The sequence below is a fragment of the Aplidium turbinatum genome, chromosome 5 (assembly GCF_918807975.1).
Source record: "Aplidium turbinatum chromosome 5, kaAplTurb1.1, whole genome shotgun sequence".
NCBI lineage: Eukaryota > Metazoa > Chordata > Ascidiacea > Aplousobranchia > Polyclinidae > Aplidium > Aplidium turbinatum.
Window position 1 is genome coordinate 16,241,629 of NC_137476.1, and position 19,126 is coordinate 16,260,754.

The 19,126-nt window shown below is 36.6% G+C and overlaps 1 protein-coding gene across 1 annotated transcript in view; it reads right to left on the reverse strand.

Moving 5' to 3' along the window:
* Positions 1-4,661: 4,661 nt before the first annotated feature.
* The window catches only part of LOC145769851 (twitchin-like), a 167,025-nt gene continuing 152,560 nt past the window's right edge, over positions 4,662-19,126 (reverse strand). The window contains exons 24-26 of the mRNA XM_082581397.1: positions 11,210-11,387; positions 5,594-5,755; positions 4,662-5,326 (exon numbers count right to left, since the gene is read on the reverse strand). Of these exons, the coding sequence (XP_082437523.1) occupies positions 5,154-5,326; positions 5,594-5,755; positions 11,210-11,387 (513 nt within the window). The 3' untranslated portion in view covers positions 4,662-5,153. The remainder of the gene's footprint in view (positions 5,327-5,593; positions 5,756-11,209; positions 11,388-19,126) is intronic.

Below are 19,126 nucleotides of genomic sequence, written 5' to 3' on the forward strand. Positions count from 1 at the left end.
ATCTTCAAGTTTTCCTGGGTGCTGCAAAAGACTGTAATCTAACGTTTAATGAAGACAAATGTAGTTTTTGCGTAGAAACAATAACATTGTTAGGATATCGCATCTCGAAAGGTGTGGTTGAACCAGATCCTGAAAGAGTAAAACCAGTTATTGAAATGCCTGTTCCTAACACCGTTAAAGAACTTCAGCGCGTGGTAGGCATGTTTGCTTACTATGCGCAGTGGATCCCTCAGCACTCGGAAAAAATTAAACCTCTGGTTTTGTCAAAAACTTTTCCACTTGACAAGCAAGCAATACAAGCTCTCTCCACGTTGAAAAAAGATTTGAGCATTGCTACTCTTGGGACAGTAAATGAACAACTCCCGTTTGTGCTTGAAACCGACGCATCCGACAACGCAGTATCAGCAACGCTGAATCAGCAAGGACGCCCTGTAGCTTTGTTTTCGAGGATGCTAAACAAGAGTGAAATTCGATATTCCAGCGTAGAAAAAGAAGCTTTAGAGATCGTCGAAGCAGTGCGAAAATGGAAGCATTTCCTAAGTGGTCGTCATTTCACGGTTGTGACAGATCAAAGGTCAGTTTCATTTATGTACTCAAGCACAAATCATAACAAAATTAAAAACAATAAAGTGCAACGATGGCGCATGGAACTAAGTGAGTTCAATTTTGACATTGTTTACCGCTCTGGGAAATATAACTCCGCTCCCGATGCACTGTCCAGAGCATACATTGCTACGATGCATAATAATGTGCTACACGATATTCATGTATCTTTATGCCATCCTGGTATAACTCGTTTGCTTCATTTTGTTCGAACTAAAAATCTACCTAATTCTGTCGACGACGTTCGGAAAACGGTGCAAAACTGCAGTGTATGTGCAGAAATCAAACCTAACTTTTATAAACCACCTAATGCGCATCTTGTTAAAGCTACCCAGCCGTTTGAGCGACTGAGTTTAGATTTCAAAGGCCCTATGCCGTCTGTGTCCAAGAACAAATACATGTTAACAGTTGTGGACGAATTTTCTCGTTTTCCTTTCGCGTTTCCATGTGCAAGTACTGATGCGCGAACTGTTATTTCTTGTTTAAACCAATTGTTTGCGTTGTTTGGTATGCCTGCGTATGTACACTCCGATAGGGGCTCGGCTTTCATGTCCAAAGAACTATCATCGTATCTTAATAGTCATGGTGTTGCATGCAGTAGGACGTCTGTCTATAATGCTCCTGGAAACGGACAATGTGAAAGGTATAATGGAATAATTTGGTCTGCAGTGAAATCAGCATTAAAGTCTCGTAAACTTGACATGTCGCGCTGGGAAAGCGTGCTATCCGACGCTTTGCATTCTATCCGCTCTTTGCTTTGTACCGCTACAAATGAAACGCCTCACGAAAGGTTATTTGTGTATAAACGTCGATCGTTATTTTTCCAGTTTCTATGCCGACATGGTTATCAACACCAAATAAAGTGTTTCTACGGCGTCATGTTCGTTTATCAAAGTATGATCCTGTTGTTGACGAAGTAGAGCTCATGCATGCCACCCCTAACTATGCTCGTGTTCGTTTTCCTTCTGGCAGAGAAACAACGGTCTCTCTCAAAGATATTGCACCATTGGGACAATCGGATGAACCTGTTTTACCGGTTGACCAGGATGTTCCAGTCGAAGCAAACTTAATACGTTTGCCTCCTCCAGTGGCGACTGGTGAGGCTATTGCTCTACCCAATGAATTTGTAAATAATGACGTGACTTCAACATCACCGGATGTAAATTTAAGTGTGCGTAGTGACGATGGCGACATTGTACAACGTGAAACTACTGATCACTCTATGTCATCGTCTTCGCCCACCACTGATACAACACACTTACGCAGATCTACTCGTATTCGTCGTTCGGTTGATCGTTATGGTGCAGTGCCATATTTTTAGCAGTCTGCTTTGATTTCATGTAAAATCACACCTGCTGTCCAAGTTACGCTTTTGAACTATATTTTGCGTGGTTGTGCTATATAACTTAATGCAATTTTGAGAGGGGGAGAATGTCGTGTGTTTCTGAGCACGGCACTCTGTCCCTCAAGCTTATTACTCAGTTAATTATTGCCTTGTTTTCTACACGCCTTGGTTCTACGTTTTCTTCATTCGTTCATTCATTCAGTTCTGTTGTTGTAGCATTATGTACGTTCAGAAGCAGTTATTTATGTATCCTTTTATTTGCAAATGTAGTTGCTTTCTATTTTATTAAAGCCTTTGCAAGGTTGTTGTACAAGTGAATTAAGTTTACTTCACTCACCCCAGTGATACTTTGAGACCCTTGTACTTTATGTTTGACTGTCCATATCTTAAAGTGCATACGCAACAACTGGGTCAATCAGAAGTCTAACGGCAAACTTTTAGCTTTTCCGTCATTTAGTTATGGCAATATAACATTTATGAGTACGTCGGAGCATTGCACTGCATCTTTTAATGCCCTTAAAGAGATTCATCACTTTGAGGAAGATTCAATTTTAAACTTTTCTTATCGGTTATCACTGAAAGCTCTAAATCCATCAAGTCTGGAGCAACGAAACGTTAAACTGGCTTTGCAAATATTTAATAATTTTACTTCGCAAGCTTATGTTAAACTTTGCACTAAGGTGAATCAAAGCTTGCGAAGTAAAATTATTAAAAATTTGCATATTATCATATTATGATGACACCAGCACTTTCATAAGAATAATCACTACCTGGTGGGATGTCGTTAACGTTAAATCGCCGTTGAAGGGACAGCAGCTGAATAATGTACATCAACAACCTCTCACATTGGAAGATTCAGAAGCCAAGAGCTTTCTGAATTACTTTTTGAACTGGCTTGATAGATGGAAGCTCACCTCTACAGCAGGGAGGTTAACCAGAGAAACATTCTCTACTCTCCAACACACAACGCAGGCTCTTCTGAAGGTGTCGGAATATTGTATGTCTGATTTAGGTGCAAATTATGTATTATTAGGAAAATTTGAAACCGACCCCGTAGAGGAAAGGTTTGGGCAATACCGCCAGTTAGCTGGCGCCCAATATGATGTGTTATCTAAGTTTAATCATTATAAGACTGTCAGATATCGCTCGATGTCCCTGGTAGCATTTTTCTGATTCCTTATCTATAGTTATGCCATCGTTTTTGGTGCTTCCTGACTAGATGACTTTAAAACCTTTCTTGTGCATTTAACCTTTGCTGTCCTTCTCATTTCAGCTTATGTCCTGAATCACATTGTCAAGTTTTCCCCTCTGGTAAAGACTGCGTACATTCTAAGTTGCGATTTTCATTGTACAAACTTGTTGCTTTTCAGTAGCAGATTGACGACTGGGAAGTGCCTAATGTGCGTCACCGCAACCCCTGCCGTGGGAGGAGGTGATATCAGGAACCGAGAACTCCCTCTCTTTACGCCATTACGTTTATATAAGTGTATTCGTCTATGCATGAATAATTAAATATTTTTCACAACCTTTTCCAGGAGTGGTTTGTCATTGCTTCCTGTAGCCCTCTGCAGTTAGCCAACCAAACTATTTCCATCCGTCACCACGAAGAGGTTGCAGTAGGACTGTATGATGTTTACACAGTCATCCATTTTTCATTATTTTCAGGTTAGGAAAGTGATAAGTTGATGTGGAAATAAAATTTGAAAACTGAAATTTTTTGGGAAAAGTTTGAAACAAACTAATCTTTACCTTCAAGTGCCAAGTTCAAAGTTTTTAAATGATGCATAACATCAGTAAAAAATATGAGATCTTCCATCCACTTACTATCTTCCAGTTGAAGATAGGTAAGGCTTGTTGCTTTCATAAGAAAAATACCAATTGACTCCAACAAATCTACTCAAAATGTTGCTTGAGGACAACCATGTTACATTGCAGTCAAATGAGACATTGTTAAGTTTATCTTCAAAATTCAAATATTGAATGGAGTTTCTAAATTGTCGGTAGTTATTTGATTTTTTGCGTAGGCTATGAAATTCAGTTTGGTCACCCCTGGTATGTACAAATCACAAGTCACCCTTGAAATTTGCAAATATTTTTCGACAGTCCAGTTCAGGAGGAGTTGACAGCGATAGACACATTTTTTGCTCACGAGGCTCGATTCATCAGAAAATGAGAGTTCTGTGACATGTATTAATGGTTCGATACTGATAAGCCCAGTGTCATAGGCGAAATGTGTGTCTCGCTCTCAGTTTTTGCAACACTTGATTGCCCAGAAACATTTTGTTGGTTTGAAAAGTCTTCATGGCTATCGCGGAGGCAACATAGCCTAGCCTACTGTACTTAGCCTTGTGCATGATGTCAAGTAGCCTACATTCTTCCTTCTACACAGGCTACATGTTGTTTTTGCATAAAAAAAAAACATTATCTAACAATGACATTATTTTTGTTAATCAACTCCCTTTCAAATAACATTTGGCATTTTTTTCTTGATTTGATTTGTTTTTATGTGCATTTGGCATTTTTTGAAGTTTGGGTCTGGCAACTAGAGTAGTGAGTGAAAGAAGGAAAACATAGCTAGAGTAAGCTGGTGAGTTAAGTTAGGTAGAAGCATACTTAACTGCTTTCTGCTACAACAACTATTGGGAGCGGCTACAGCCTCCACAGTCCTTATGGACAAGCCACCATTGCTAATCAACCACAAATTCTGTTTCGTTTGAAATGCTACGTGGTATATTTGAAGTAGTGCATTCTGGACATTTGGACAACAATCATGAAACCCAACCTCGTATTGTAGTGGGCTAACACTGTTTGTTCAAGCAATGCAATAAAGTACAAGCTATTTATTTCAGTTTAAAATTTTGATAGGCTACACGTGGCCTGCTGGCGTTTGAGTAAAATCTAGAAACTAGCGCACAAAGAATTTACCACGAAATAAATTGGGACAGCTGATTTTAAAGTGGCCGAGTCAAAACATTGAATTTGAAATCATCGAATTCAAACACCCATGCTTTGACAAACACTACCACTGAAGGTTTGCAATCTTTATGTTAATAAAGGTTGCATTTTATAAGATTAATAAAGATACAAACCTTCAGCGACAATGTTCGCCACAACATGAAGCTCCAAACTCGATAATCTTAATATCACTGTTTTGACTTGGGCCTCTTAAGAATCAGTTGTTTCAATTGATTTAACAAGTATTCAGTTAAATTGGCTGTACAGATAAATTTGCTTCACTTTGCGCCTTTCCAGTTGGGTTTATCGCTTCACATCTGTACAAGCCAGCATCTCTTGAACGACAGTCGCTAATAGTAAGAGTACAGACCCCGTAATGGTTCCGCATAGAGTACTTGTTGCTTGGTTTTATGCGCACTCCATCTACGAGTATACACACGCTTTTTAAAATGAAACAATGATACGGTAAGAGGTACGGTTTAGTGCAAGCTACGCTACTGTTTTTCACTACGCGAGCAAGGTTGTAAAGCTTTGTTTTTAGTAGACTACAACACCATATTAAAGATGGAAATTGGTCCAAATTCTTGCTTGTTAAAAGCAGGTATGTTGTCATTAATCAAATTCATGGTGATAAATACCCTGAGCTACCGGTAGACTATGCCTGATTGAAAAATAAGTTATGTGACTTACCTTTATACCAGCTAATTTCTGGATCAGGCTTGCCGATAGTGGCGCAAGTAAATTTTGCATTGCTTCTTTCCTTCACTTTGACGGGTTTAAGAGCCAAGTTGAAGTTTGCTGATTTATTGAAGGACAGTTTTTCGTAGGTCACTTTCTCAATGCGAAGTGGTCCTATATGGTGTACAACAGTGAAGTGTCGCCGTATGTTACTTCAGTAGCCAACTGTATTAATGGTAGCCTAGGGATCTTTTTAGTAGTCATTTTTAGTTAATTAAAGTCAGTTGAAGTCAATTGAAGTCAGTTAAAGCTTTTATTTTTGTGTTGTACTTGCGATGTGAGATCATATTAGCCTACTGCTCTGCTTTACACTACTCCCACTGCTTCAAGCAAAAGTAATTCATCTTGCACAATCTTTGCTACAACCAGGAATTTCTGGAAGTACGGGATACAAAACTACCTTCTCATAGTAGGGTGCGTTAAATAACAGCGTTGCCATTTTTGTCCTGCATGAATGCTACTCCTGACTTGCTTAAAAGTAAATTAATAGCCTGCTTGTTTGTTTAAATCAATTCCAAAATTTGCAAATATCAAATTTCCAAAAAATCTTAGGCTACAAAGTTTAGTTTATCGCTTTAGCGGTTCGAACCCAGCCAGCAATGACAATTGGGGCCCATATGGGTACCAAACGAGCTAAATTGTTCCAACTGGGCTGCACGACTGGGTCTCAGTTAAGTTTGTCTGTGGGCTCAAATTACTACTCAATTTGGCAGCCAGTTTGAAAACGTTTGAAAAAAAAAATGCTTTCAAGTGGTGTCGAAGGGATATCCGTTTTAATCTGGATCACAGACATATGTGATGCGCCACAGAACCTCACTCCAAAGACTTCGAGTTCAGGGGTAATGAAAGCAGCTTTTCTTCATGGTTGCAGGGAAAGAGAAAGAAGTAGGTAGCCACTTGAACATGACAAAGTTGTGCCACAGCCACTGAAACAATCATACGCTACTTTTTCCGTGATGTGATGAAGCGTGAAAAGCACATGATACAAAGCAAATTAAGTGATGGTTTTGATGTTAGCTGTTTGGCTTAGTGCAACGGTGTTCAACCTGCGGCCGTCGATAAATAATTATGCGGCCGTTAACACGTAATTTAATAAGCATGCGTTGACGGCCGTGCCCTGTTGTTGAAATAAAAAAAATATTTCATTAAAAATTAAATGTATTCTAAATATTATACAGTAGGCCTACCATATTTTCATTGCCTAAAAAGAGGACACGTTTCGCCAGCGAGTAAAATACAAGTAAAGTGTTACGTATGAAAATTTTTTTACATCCTTTGGGATAATTATAGACGTATGCAGCAAAAGTTACTGCAAAAAACAGACAAGTTTGTTTGTTTCTCGAAAGCCGATTTGTGTGACAAAATGAAAATGTGACAATGTCATAAAAATGTGACAAATCAGGCAGTATCTGCAGGTAGCCATACCTTAACTTTTTTCAGAAAAAAATGATCAGCTTCAACGAAATCATAAAATTACTTGCACGAAATATAATTGAAGTTGTATGCAGCTGTTAATGAGATGCTAAGGACAGACGCAACTAAAAGACTGTTTCTTTCCTTGTACCATAGTGGCTGCATCATAGATTAAAGTCATTCTACATTTGCACTCACATAAGTTGTAAGTATCCATGCCACGATTTATTTTGAAATAAGCTGTTGTCATGCATAGTGCACTTTGGAATATTTTTCGATTTGCTTCACTTGACAAATTAGCCAAACAATTAAGTTGGTAATCAGCAACGTCTACAAGCGCTAAATCAATACAAAATTGATCTGGGTAAAATAATAATTTATTGTAAAAGGGTGAGAACCTCAAAATGTAAATATATCAAACTCTTTTGCAAGTTTTTGCGTGTTTTAATGTTTCATTTCTTTGTGATTTACTTCATTTTTTATTTATCTTTTTTGTTTTTAATTTGTCCAATTTTTCATTTTCATAAATTGGTTGAACAGATCTCCTCAAATGACGAAATTTCCTCACAAGTAGATTTACAGTTCCACTCGCACTCATAGCTGACCATTATTTGTCTTTTAAGACAATCGCAAAGCACTGTAGGCCTATGTTTCAATGAACGTCTATGATTGTGTAGAACAGCAGATCAAAGAGTATGTCAATGTTTTTTTGAAAATCTATAAATCAGCATGTTGCGTTGGTACAGAAATGGTTGGAAATGGCGAAAAAGTCACATAACAATGAAATCTTGTTGAAAATATGAGCAGGAAAACTGAAAATGTAAAAAAGTGGACATTTGAGCATTTTTGGGTGTCCTCGGAGGACAATTTATTTTTCTTCAAAAAAGAGGACAAATCCTCTTAAAAGAGAACTTATGGTAGCCCTATTATACAGGGATATCTAGAGCCACTGGACATCCTTGTAATTATTATACTGTAGCCTATAATATTTCAAATTTTAGAGCTCGAAAAACATTTTCATCATAAATTTTTGTAGGCTAGGGCCGCTAGGCTATACTGTATTGTTAAAATCGTTTAAAGACAAAACTTTTTCTTCAACCCAATTTGATTGTAACGGTAGCCTACATTGCATTATGTCACTAAAAAGAAAAAGAACACTAGCAGAGGAGAAAAGGGTATTCAATTCCAAATGGGAGTTGGATTATTTCAAGATTGATACGGCAGCGCAAACTATGATGTGTCTAATATGCAGTCAAGCATGAGTCAAGTAGTTAAAACTGTAAAAGAGATAATGCAAAGCAGCATTTTCGTCGTCATAAAAGGTGGGTCCCATACTTGATCCATCATCGGGGGATGAAAAGATAAGGTTCTCATTATACTCTCCCTTCGGCACTAACGAGAGTAGGGTGGCCAGTTCCTTTCTCTTGGCCGCCTTTACTTCAGCAACTGCGCCCACCCAATTTATTACACCATGGGTAGAGGTGAGCGGTGTTTGTTAACAACCAGCATAAGCCAGGAGGCGAATCAGGTTTGCATAGCCAACGCCTTATCCGTTGAGCCATCCCACACACGCCTTCGTCGTCATATGTCACACAATTACGTAAAATTAGAAGGCAAGTCGAAGAAAATCTGTGTCGAAAATGTGGTAAAGTGCACTTGATTATCCAATGTTGCGAGAATTGGCAAGAGAAACTCTTGTTCTTTTCGGAAGCACTTGCATGTGCGAGTCTGCCTTTTCACAAATGAATTACCTGAATAACGAGTACCGAACGCGATTGTTGGACGGAAACCTACCGTCTCAACAAAGACTAATGGTATCTCGTGAAGTTCCCAACTTAGCAAGTTTATCTGCTCGTATCACGGCTCGTATGCAAAATCAAGGGAGTTACTAGTTGCAATGTCGCAGACGGAATAAATTCATTTCAAAAAGTGTTTGCTATTCCATGGCACTATTAGGTATAAGTATCATAAGTTTAGTAGATATTAGCAAATAAATTCTTCTCTTAGATAACGCAAATTAAAAATCATTTAAAACTCCCTAGCGGCCGTGCTTTATAGAATTAATCTGAATGCGGCCGACAATAGCCAAAAGGTTGGGCACCCCTGGCTTAGTGGATAGGGTTGGGACTAGAGAGTAATCATTTCGATGACCTGGGTTTGATTCCCACTCCCACACCTACCCTTATCCTTTTTCTTTTCCAATTAGTACTAAATAAAGTTCAAAGCAATGATCAATTGTCTGACTGAGTGCTAGAAGGGATAGAATTGGACCGTAGCCTCTTATAACATGTTCTGATTCGTTGTCAGTGTCATTACAGCCATTATGGGATCTGGAAGAATTTTTTCATGTTAAAGTTTCCAAGAAAATACGTTAAAATTCCTATGTTGCGATTATAACAAATGGTGCATTAATTTAAATTACTAATATTCTGAACCAATGTGGGAAATTCAACTTAGCCTAAATTTTGTGAAATGTTGTTGTGCAAATGAGCTGCTCAGACTGAAATCACATGCGATCTCACATTAACTCTTGTAATATCTATTTGGCAATATAAAAACAACACTGACAAAGTTGTTTTTATACAGCCAATAAAATAATTTTTGTTTTGTAAAAACATTATTTTGATATTGAGCAACCCACCTACCACCCATATTTGAATGATTTTACAATTGGGCTATCCATATTCAACCCACGTTAGTGCTCATATTTCCTGCTTTTTTTTTCAAGCTAAAATAAATTACTAAGAAGTTAAAATTAAGAGATGGAGCTCGTTTTGGGAAAAATTAATTAAACAAAGATAAATATTTGGACTTTGGTTAACACGTTTGTGGCTCATAAGTAACCCACATGGTATACCCACAAGCCCAGGTGACCGCTTGAACTTTAATAGAGCCCCAGTTGGGTTTGCTGGCTGAGAAGCCATTTGGCTACAATTAACTTGAACGTTGCGCGAAGAAAGAAACAAAAAAACAAACCTGGATTTACCAAAAAAGCTATTGTTGTGCTATATTATCGGTTTATCTAAGGGTAGAGTTATTGAATGAGCCAAGATAAGATTGTAATATTTATTAGGTTTGTAATTTTGTTTTAAGTTTTTATTTCTACAGGAATAATTAGTCTTGATTTATCAACACAATCACTTTAATATTATTTTTCATATACCAGGCTTAGCCTACATTTGATTAATGTGTTGACAATATATCAGTTTGGATTAATTTGTACAGTTTAAAAAAAAAAATTGGTCCAGACTTGATTTGAAAGCATTGGCTGATTTATGAGATATGTGATTAAAAATTACTTTTTGTTTGAAAATGAGCAGAAAATTTGGCAACTCGTTTACATAACGTAACCCTACTTTCAGAACCAAGATGGAGTAAGTTGCGCTTTCCATTACTCTCTTGATTTCCCTGGGCACTACAGCTTTGAAAATTAAATCCAGGCTTGATAAAGGCAGCAACAGAAGCCCATAGCCGGCGTAGGGACATTACAATAGCCTATGAGACGTGCAGCTCTGATTTCACTTAAACATTAGATGGTCAATTGCCAATTTGACATTTTTTTACACAATTGCTTAAAAGCCAACTTCACTACTGGTTTGGTTTTGAATTTTTATCCTCAGACTGATAAAACCCTTTGATAGGTTATTCTTGGCAGTGTCGCATAGCCTACTTATAGAGGTTTTGAACTATTGAAGCAGGGCCAATTACCAAGATTGGCAAAGTGAAATTTCCATAGTTGTTGAAGTGATGTTGTCTGTGAGCTATTCCATCTACTAGATGCCGCTGAATGGAGAACAGTCTTGAAATGCGTTGCTCAAGCGCACACCTTGAGAGCCGAACCATGGCCGTTTGATCTTGAGTGAGGCGCTATACCACTGAGCTAACGGAGCTACTGAGTTACTCTTATATAACCCATAAAAAGCTCAATATTTTGTACATCAGAACCAAAACGTAACACTTCTAGTGTTGAGGATAAGCCGAAAAGTGGATGTAGTTTCGCATCCCCATGATCTAAAATCCCTAAGTCGAGCGCTGATCAGTTGTCTTGCTCTTTCAAATATAAGCCTATTACAGTTAGTCTGAATTTTTCTATAAAAAACAAAGAAACTATGCTTGAATTGCTGTTGCATGTATTTATTTATAAATCGGTCCTACCTCGTTTTTGGACTACAGTGAGCAAGTTGGATTGATTTCCTTCTCCTCGGCCAAGTTCATTTTCAGCAATAATTCGGAAGTAGTAAGTGCAACCAGGTTTTAAATCTCGAACCGTGTAATGAGTATTAGGAATCTTATCTTTCACAGTTTGAAAGCTTCGAGAGTACGCATCTCTCTTCTAAACAAAATTCACGAAAAATTATATTGCCTACTTTCAACAGTTTGTAAATAATTGTGATGTAATCAGCAATAGATCAGAGGGGCACTTGGTTACGTGACCCACAAAACAGAAAGAAATGAAATTCTTAGTTTTTACAAAATTTCTCATTCCCTTCGTTCGATCAAATCCATTTTATTGACTAAACCAAACATACAGTAGCCTAAAGTTTTTACTTATTAAACACATTCAGTTTTTACTTATTAAACACATTTTACTTATTAAACATATTTTACTTATGAATAGGGCGATTTTTGTGTAACCTAAAAAATTCAAAAAAGTGACTTTATTTTTGCGAAAAAGTAACCAAAAAGTAACTTTATTCAACGAAAACAAGAAAGCGAAAAAAAAGCAGCAATTCAACATAAAAAAAACATTTAAATTAGCTTCAATTTGTGCTCAAATTATAGTTGCACTTTCAAATTACACATATGTAATGTTTTACATTCTCTGGCAGAAAGTTTCTGTCAATCAAACACTTTAGCTGTTGCAAGGAAAACAAGTGGTTGAATATAGTTAACACAATTTGTTTCATCGAAAAAATTACTTTACGAGTATTCGGGAATACACGCGATACGAACAAGCATGGGCTCGTGCAAACCTATAATCCGTACCATAGTAGAAGATATATTAAAAGTCTTGGCATGAGGCCTACATAGAATGTAAATTCATCTCTACAGTAGCGATGAAAGATAAATAAAAAGGGACTTAGGCAAAAAAGTATAAAAATAAAGTGACCTAATAAATGAAAAGTAACCTAAAAACACAAAAAGTTACTTTTGGTAACTTGATAACTTCTTAAATATTGACCCCACAACCATGAAATTTTGGTTCTACATTTCTTTTGTTAATTGGTACAACCAAAAAAATGTAACTTTAGTAACAAAAATCGCCCTACTTTATTAAACATTAAGAGATTATGTTCTTTTTGAAACTTAATTCTTCATTCAGGTGCACAAAGTTAGCAATCTTGGAAAAAACTCCAAAATCTTTTCCTGTCTAAACTATCCGTGCATTTGGTTTGAAGATTACGATTAAATAGCCTACAAAGTGCGCATGCAAAAATCATTTTAGAGCCACAAAAGCACTTAAAAAAAAGACCAAAAGAAGGCAAGATTAGTCAAAAATTTCTAGGAAAACTTTTAAGTCCCATGCTCCAACGTTTGTTTCTTTATTATCTATTCGTGTGCATGCATCAAACTATTAACAGTTTTCTTCGGCTGAGTTTGTTGCTTCTCCAATTTTATTTTTCCATTCTCGCTACTGGAGGTGGCCAGAGTGTGGAATTCATTGTAAATTGGTTTGTCCACATGGAACAACTGACTAGCTGATATCGAATAACACCCTGTCAAGTAAATATTAAAACTGGGTTGCTTTAAGTCAATTTTTTTCTATCATTGCGTTGGTTAAGCTATCCGCGTCCTGACTGTTATAAACTTCAGATATCTCACTAACCTTTTTAGGATGAAGTGATAAATAACCTAAAACCTATACTGTACGTCTTCACTTTGTGTGGTAGACTGTGCGGAAAAAGTTCATCACTGGATATAGCTCACCGGACAGGAAGGCACCACCCAGTATCACAGTTGCAGGACGTGCCCAAGAGCATGACGTGACACGTAGACGTTATGGTCATCCTGCTGCATCTTATGCTTCACCTAATCGTCTTGACCATGTCTTGCCATTGGACCCTGAAACCTGAGACAAGAGAGTGAGGTTGGAGTCCTGCGTAGCCCTCCCTCACTTAAAACAAAATCACGCGCAAGTCATGATTCTGGATCCAACTATCCTTCCAATGTCCATCCTGAAGTAGAAGCTTCATCGTTAATCAAAACGCTTCAACCAAAATTTAAGCAAACAATTATTTGCTGGAGGCGTATCCATTCTCCTCAACATTTACTTATTGTAGCTTATCACGCTCCCTGTGGTGCAAATTTTTTTGTAGTTATTTATGTAATTGCCTTTTCCAAATGTAATCTTACCTTCAAGAAGTTGAAATTTATTGCATTTTTATAAATATTTTCGGGTTCCTGATGAGGGCTTAAGTTAAGCCGAAAATGTCTGACTGTTAAAACTATTTGTAAATATGTAAAATATATTGTTATAATGCTCAGTCCTGTTGTATTGTTGTGTCTTATTCATATCTCACATGTAAGCAAAAGGTATAAATGGGAAACATACAAAAACTGAAGTTTTAGTCGCGGATTTGGGGGGGCTTGATCTCCCTTAGTCCCATGCTGGGTGCGTTACAGGGCCTATGTGTGTTTTATTGTGAATATTTCACTGTTTATGTTCAACACAAATATTGCAGTGAGTGAATATTTCAGTTTATTTCAATGTTATATTTTCAGTGTTAGTGTTTTAATTTCAATGTCAGTCTGGGTGCTTTAATGTGAATATTTGGGTGTGTATGTTTTAATTAGGTTAAGCAGTTGATTGATCAGGTTAGGTTACAGTCATTACACAGAAGGTATTTCATGCATTTTTTTGACATCTTGTCAATTTATGACAAAAGCAAGCAGTGACAGTTATGTGTAATCATGATGAACTGGTACAATTTTAGGTTTTATATAATCTTATTTAGTGTGATACTTTACGAGTTCAGAAAATAAATATTGTAAGAATTGCGGAGCAAAAAGTCGTCACTGTCACTTTTTTAGTACAAAAATGTTCAAGTGGTTTTTTGGTGGGTAGCCTATTAATTATACTGAAATCATGAAACTTCTCTGATATACAGTACCGTACAGTAGTTTTGAGTTTTTAGGATTTGTTGAATCATTTTGCTATATTGGAATGCAGGCAAGTTTCAAGGAGGCAGTGCTGGAAAGTAATTTTTGTCCTTGTAACAGGGCCAAATGCCATAACAGTCAAACAGAAATCCAAAAAAAAGTTAAAAGATTAGTGATAGTGTGATCTTTGAGTAAAAAATCATAGGTCTTCACTTCTGTTGAAGTGCGGTTACTTCTAACTCCAGACAGAGTCAGAAAGTGTCCTAGTTGCAGTGCAACTTACTTTTTCCAGCACTGCAGAAAGGTGCCGATTTTCAAAAATATGCTTAGTAGGCTATGTAGTAGGGTGGCTCATTTTCCTTGATATTCTTTAAAATTTTTATCAGTTTGGAATAATGTTCCATTTTGCTCACTGATCTTTACAAACCAAAAATTTTTGTTGGGTTTTGACCTTTGACCTTGGTACACCCAAGGAGAAATTCTGAATTGTTCCAAAATATTAGTAAATTTCGAAGTGGTTTAGCAGTATCTGAACAGGGGATTTCTCAAAATTTGACCATGTAATTTTGACGTCACTTCCACTGTTAACTACCACGTGGAACATCTTCACTCTGCTCCAAGTCCGAGAGTCACTAATAGTGCATGCTTTTAGTGTCATTTTATTTGATTTTACAGCCTTTTTGTGGTCATTGAATCTATAATCACAGACCAACAAAAAAATTTGGGCACAAAAAGAGAGAGTCATTTTAGAGTATTTCCGGGCCCCTGATTCCGAAAATGCACTTAGTTTTTTCGAATTGGCTCTAGTTTTCGAGATATTCGGCGATGAAAATATTTTTGAAATTGTTACTCAAAAGATTTCAATTAGCCAATTACTTATTTTCAGTAGTAATAAAAGGTTTTTGCAGACTCTTAACCTCAGTTCTGGCTTTTCGGTGTTTTGGGAATTGCTAATCATAAATAATTGTAGGATCCATGTAAAAGGATTCAACCAAACCTATAACAATCAATAAAAAATCAACCAGGTTTGGTAACTACAAAAATTTATTGGTAAATTAGGTAATAATTAATATTAGGTAATAGGTAATAATAGGTAATAATAGTTCAATAATAGGTATAATAGGTAATAATTAACATTAATTATTGATAATTTATTGGTAAACTATTTTTGTAGTTACCAAACCTGGTTGATTTTTTATTACTTATTTTCAGCCCTGTTTACCATTATGATGTCATAATGGCACTTGTCTAGTTCAATTGGTTGATATGGTACGAAAGTTCAAAACGTAAGCAAGGGTTGAAATGAACTGTGATTAACGTAAGGGAGACATGAATACTCAATGAAACCAGTTGTAAATCAGTAGGCCTACAACATAAGAAAAATAGCCCGAAAGTCATGTGTTTATGAATGCAGCCTTATATTGAAAAGACTAATAAAACTTTTCTGTTTTTAGTGAACCACCCGGCAAACTGTCCACTTGAAGCGGTTAACTGTCTCTTATCATTAGTCTCGCCCTGTTGCTCAACACAACAAACAGTGTACCAGCCTCATTTTTGTAATCAAATATCGATTTCGCTTTTAAAGCATCTTCAGTTTGATATTGTCAAGAGCAAAGAAATAATAAAAAATTCTTCTAAGGTTAAAAGTTTAGACATTATGACGTAACAATGCATGTTGCGCCACCATGGAAACAATGAAACAAATTATATGATCTATAACTACGTAATTACTAATGAAGAAACGTAACATGTAAAATTAAATAGCATGAAAACCAAAAGAGCCTACAACTTTTATGAAATGAATTAAAAGATAACTAATAAGATTCTACACTGTACATTCGATATTCAAGAAATTGACAAAATTAATGGATGCTGTAAAACAATTACGCAGGCAAATAACAATAAAACAATTAACTAATCAATGAATTCAAAATTAATGACTGTCTATGCATAGTGATATTATTGAGATTTAGCTAAAAGATTAACCAGAGCAATTTCATGAAGTGCATAGCAAACAAATGTGCTATAGTAGACCTACAAGTGTTTTTCATTTAAATTTAGGCAAAAACATTTTTTGAATATTTATTTTGGCATCCAACAATTGATACCAGAATTCTTCTTTTTGGTCAAGTTTGGTTGGGTTTGGTTCTTCTACAAACGTGACTTCAAAACAGTCTGATAATTGAAGATTTCTTAGTGAAGTGTAAGTATGTATTTTTTGGTAATGTTGTAATAGGGCCGTTTTGTCGGTTTTATCTGATGAGCTGCCGCAGTTACCCGAATTCCAAATGGAACGATGTTTGTTCCAACGTGCAGAAAATGAATTTTTTGTTTGTCCAACATACTGCTCTTTGCAAATTTTGCAAGTAGCTACGTAAATTCCAAAGTTCTTACATGTCAAATCTGTTTAACCCTGTTCGGACTAACGGGTGGACGGGTTCCGTCCATACCTAAAACTTTCATCGATTACATAAAAGTTACTGGCTCAAATTAGCTGAAGTTTTATGACTTTTCCTAAAAATTATTCATCTTTGTTTTAGTAATAAAATGACATTTTTTAGTGGTATAGTTTTTTAGTTATCAGCAGATTTTGACACCCTACTCCTAAAATTGCCAGGTCATCTGAAAAACTTTATCATCTTGCACAAGCAAGTTAGCAAACATTTGTATTGTTTTGTGCCTTCCAAGATTTACTGCGTGACCTACATGACTACTGACCATTTCGGATTACATGCATGACTGGACCGTGTGCCTTTTACGAAGATATTAACAATTTCAGGAGATTATGACGGAGACATCAGAAAAATTAAAAAAAAAATGACTACTTTTAGCAAAAAAGCAATAGCAAATAACTGGTAGAGTATGTGTGTCCACTTAAAATTTTAACCAGTTTGTCAATAATTTTGCTTTAACTTTGCGAAAAAAGCAACCTTGTAACGTTTTTATATCAAAAGTTATTAGCAAATGAAAGTGTGGATGGAATAAGTCCACACGTCAGGCCATTACCTCACAAAAATAGCTTAGTCCGAATAGCTAACTGCTCTTGGCTGATGCTGAGCTGCGTCGGAGTCTGCCTCGCTTTCTGACCTAGTCTTATTCTGAAACGATCCCTGTTCCATATCTAGAAAGCTAAAACCTCAATTGCTAAGGTAACAGGGATCAGTTGTCAGTAAATGTTACAGAAAATATATTTCGCACTTATTCAGTGCATCGTCAGTTCTGATAAAGGGCAGTTAAAACCTACAAGTAATGTTTTAAACAACATTACAGTGACGCAATAATGTGAAAACATGAGCGTAAAAAATTGAAAAAGCATAAGCGTAAATATTGAAAAAATGCTGAATGAAAACTAAACCAAGCCGGCAGTAAAGTAAATTACGTATCAAATATAAATTATAAACTGGAATTGATGAAAGAGCGATGAGCAAAGCCTGCAAATGTAGCGTTGTGACAAATTACGGCAAAGAAAATAAATTATATGCGGAACACGGCAGTCAAAGGCAGTGATAAAAAAACTAAGTACAGCGATAAATAATTAAATGACTGAACCCAAACTGGACAGACCACAAACTGGACACCAAACTGAACCGACCCCAAACTGGACAGAGACAGTTGAAAACACTGAATGGTATAATGCCTACCAACACATCAGGCGGGTTGAGTGGAAAGACGTTTTCTTTGATGAAAGTACTGAACAAACAGCTATACCGAAAAAACTCAAAATAACTAAAACTTCCAGACCTCAGTTAGATCAAATTCACCAGAAAACCAAAGTGTATGTAAACATGGCATTTAGTAAACTTAGAAATTTGGGAACAGCGGTCAAACAAGGCTATCGCAAACACAACAACCTCACTACTGCACAGCGCAACAGCCTTAACAAAATTCGAAAATTGGTGTCTGAGAAAAAGATTGTGATTTGCAAATCAGACAAAGACGGCAAAATTGTTTTACTTGATTACCAGGATTATGACCAAATTTTGCAAGAACAACTTAAGCAGTTTCAAACGTTGCCCTACAATCCCACCACCATCAACAAACACATGGATCAAATTAGAAAGCACTGCGAGGATTTTGTCTTGAGATTGCATAAATTGGGTGTCGTTGACGATAATCTGCTATACCATACAACCGGATTTAAACTAAAAGGTTCATCCTACCATCGAGAGACAGGTAAAAATGCCAAACATTTTCGGGATAATCAACCAGCCTACTGTTACCCTCTCTTCAAAACGCACAAACTGATTTCGGAAAATTTATCCGCTGTCAATGTCAAAGACATTCCAGTACGTTTACTTCAATCTGCTGGAATGATTACTACATCCCGCATCACCGCTTTCCTTGAAAAACTATTGGCACCCATCAGCATCAAATTTTGCCAATCCAATCCGAACGAATACTGCAGGGATAGCAGAAACTATATTGAGGAGCTATTGTCCTGGCAGAGTACAAATTTAAGTACAATTGATAACGTTCTGAAGAAATCGCCCTTATACATTGTAGCGGCGGATGTGAAATCACTATATCCTTCTCTTAAACGTTCAGTCGTTGATGTTGCCTTGTATAGTGCTTTGAACACACACACCACATTTTCTGCTGAAGCTAAGAAAACAATTGTTGATTTAAATAATTTCTGTATGAACAATGTTGTGACTTAATATCAAGAGCATTTTTTCACTCAAACTGATGGTATTATAACTGGAGATAACAACTCAGTTTCACTTGCTAATATAACTATGCATTTCATTCTGCAATCTCTGTGTACAGTTATTAACCAAGCATGCATTTTCAAAAGATTCATCGACGACATCATTTGGCTTTCATTTGGACTCGAAACAACTAATAATATAAAATTAGCGCTTATTGATAATTTCGCCAAATTTGGACTTGAATTAACATTCAGGCAGGTTGATACTTCTCAAGAGACAGGCGCAGTGGAATTTTTAGATGTCAATCATTGCATCATCCATG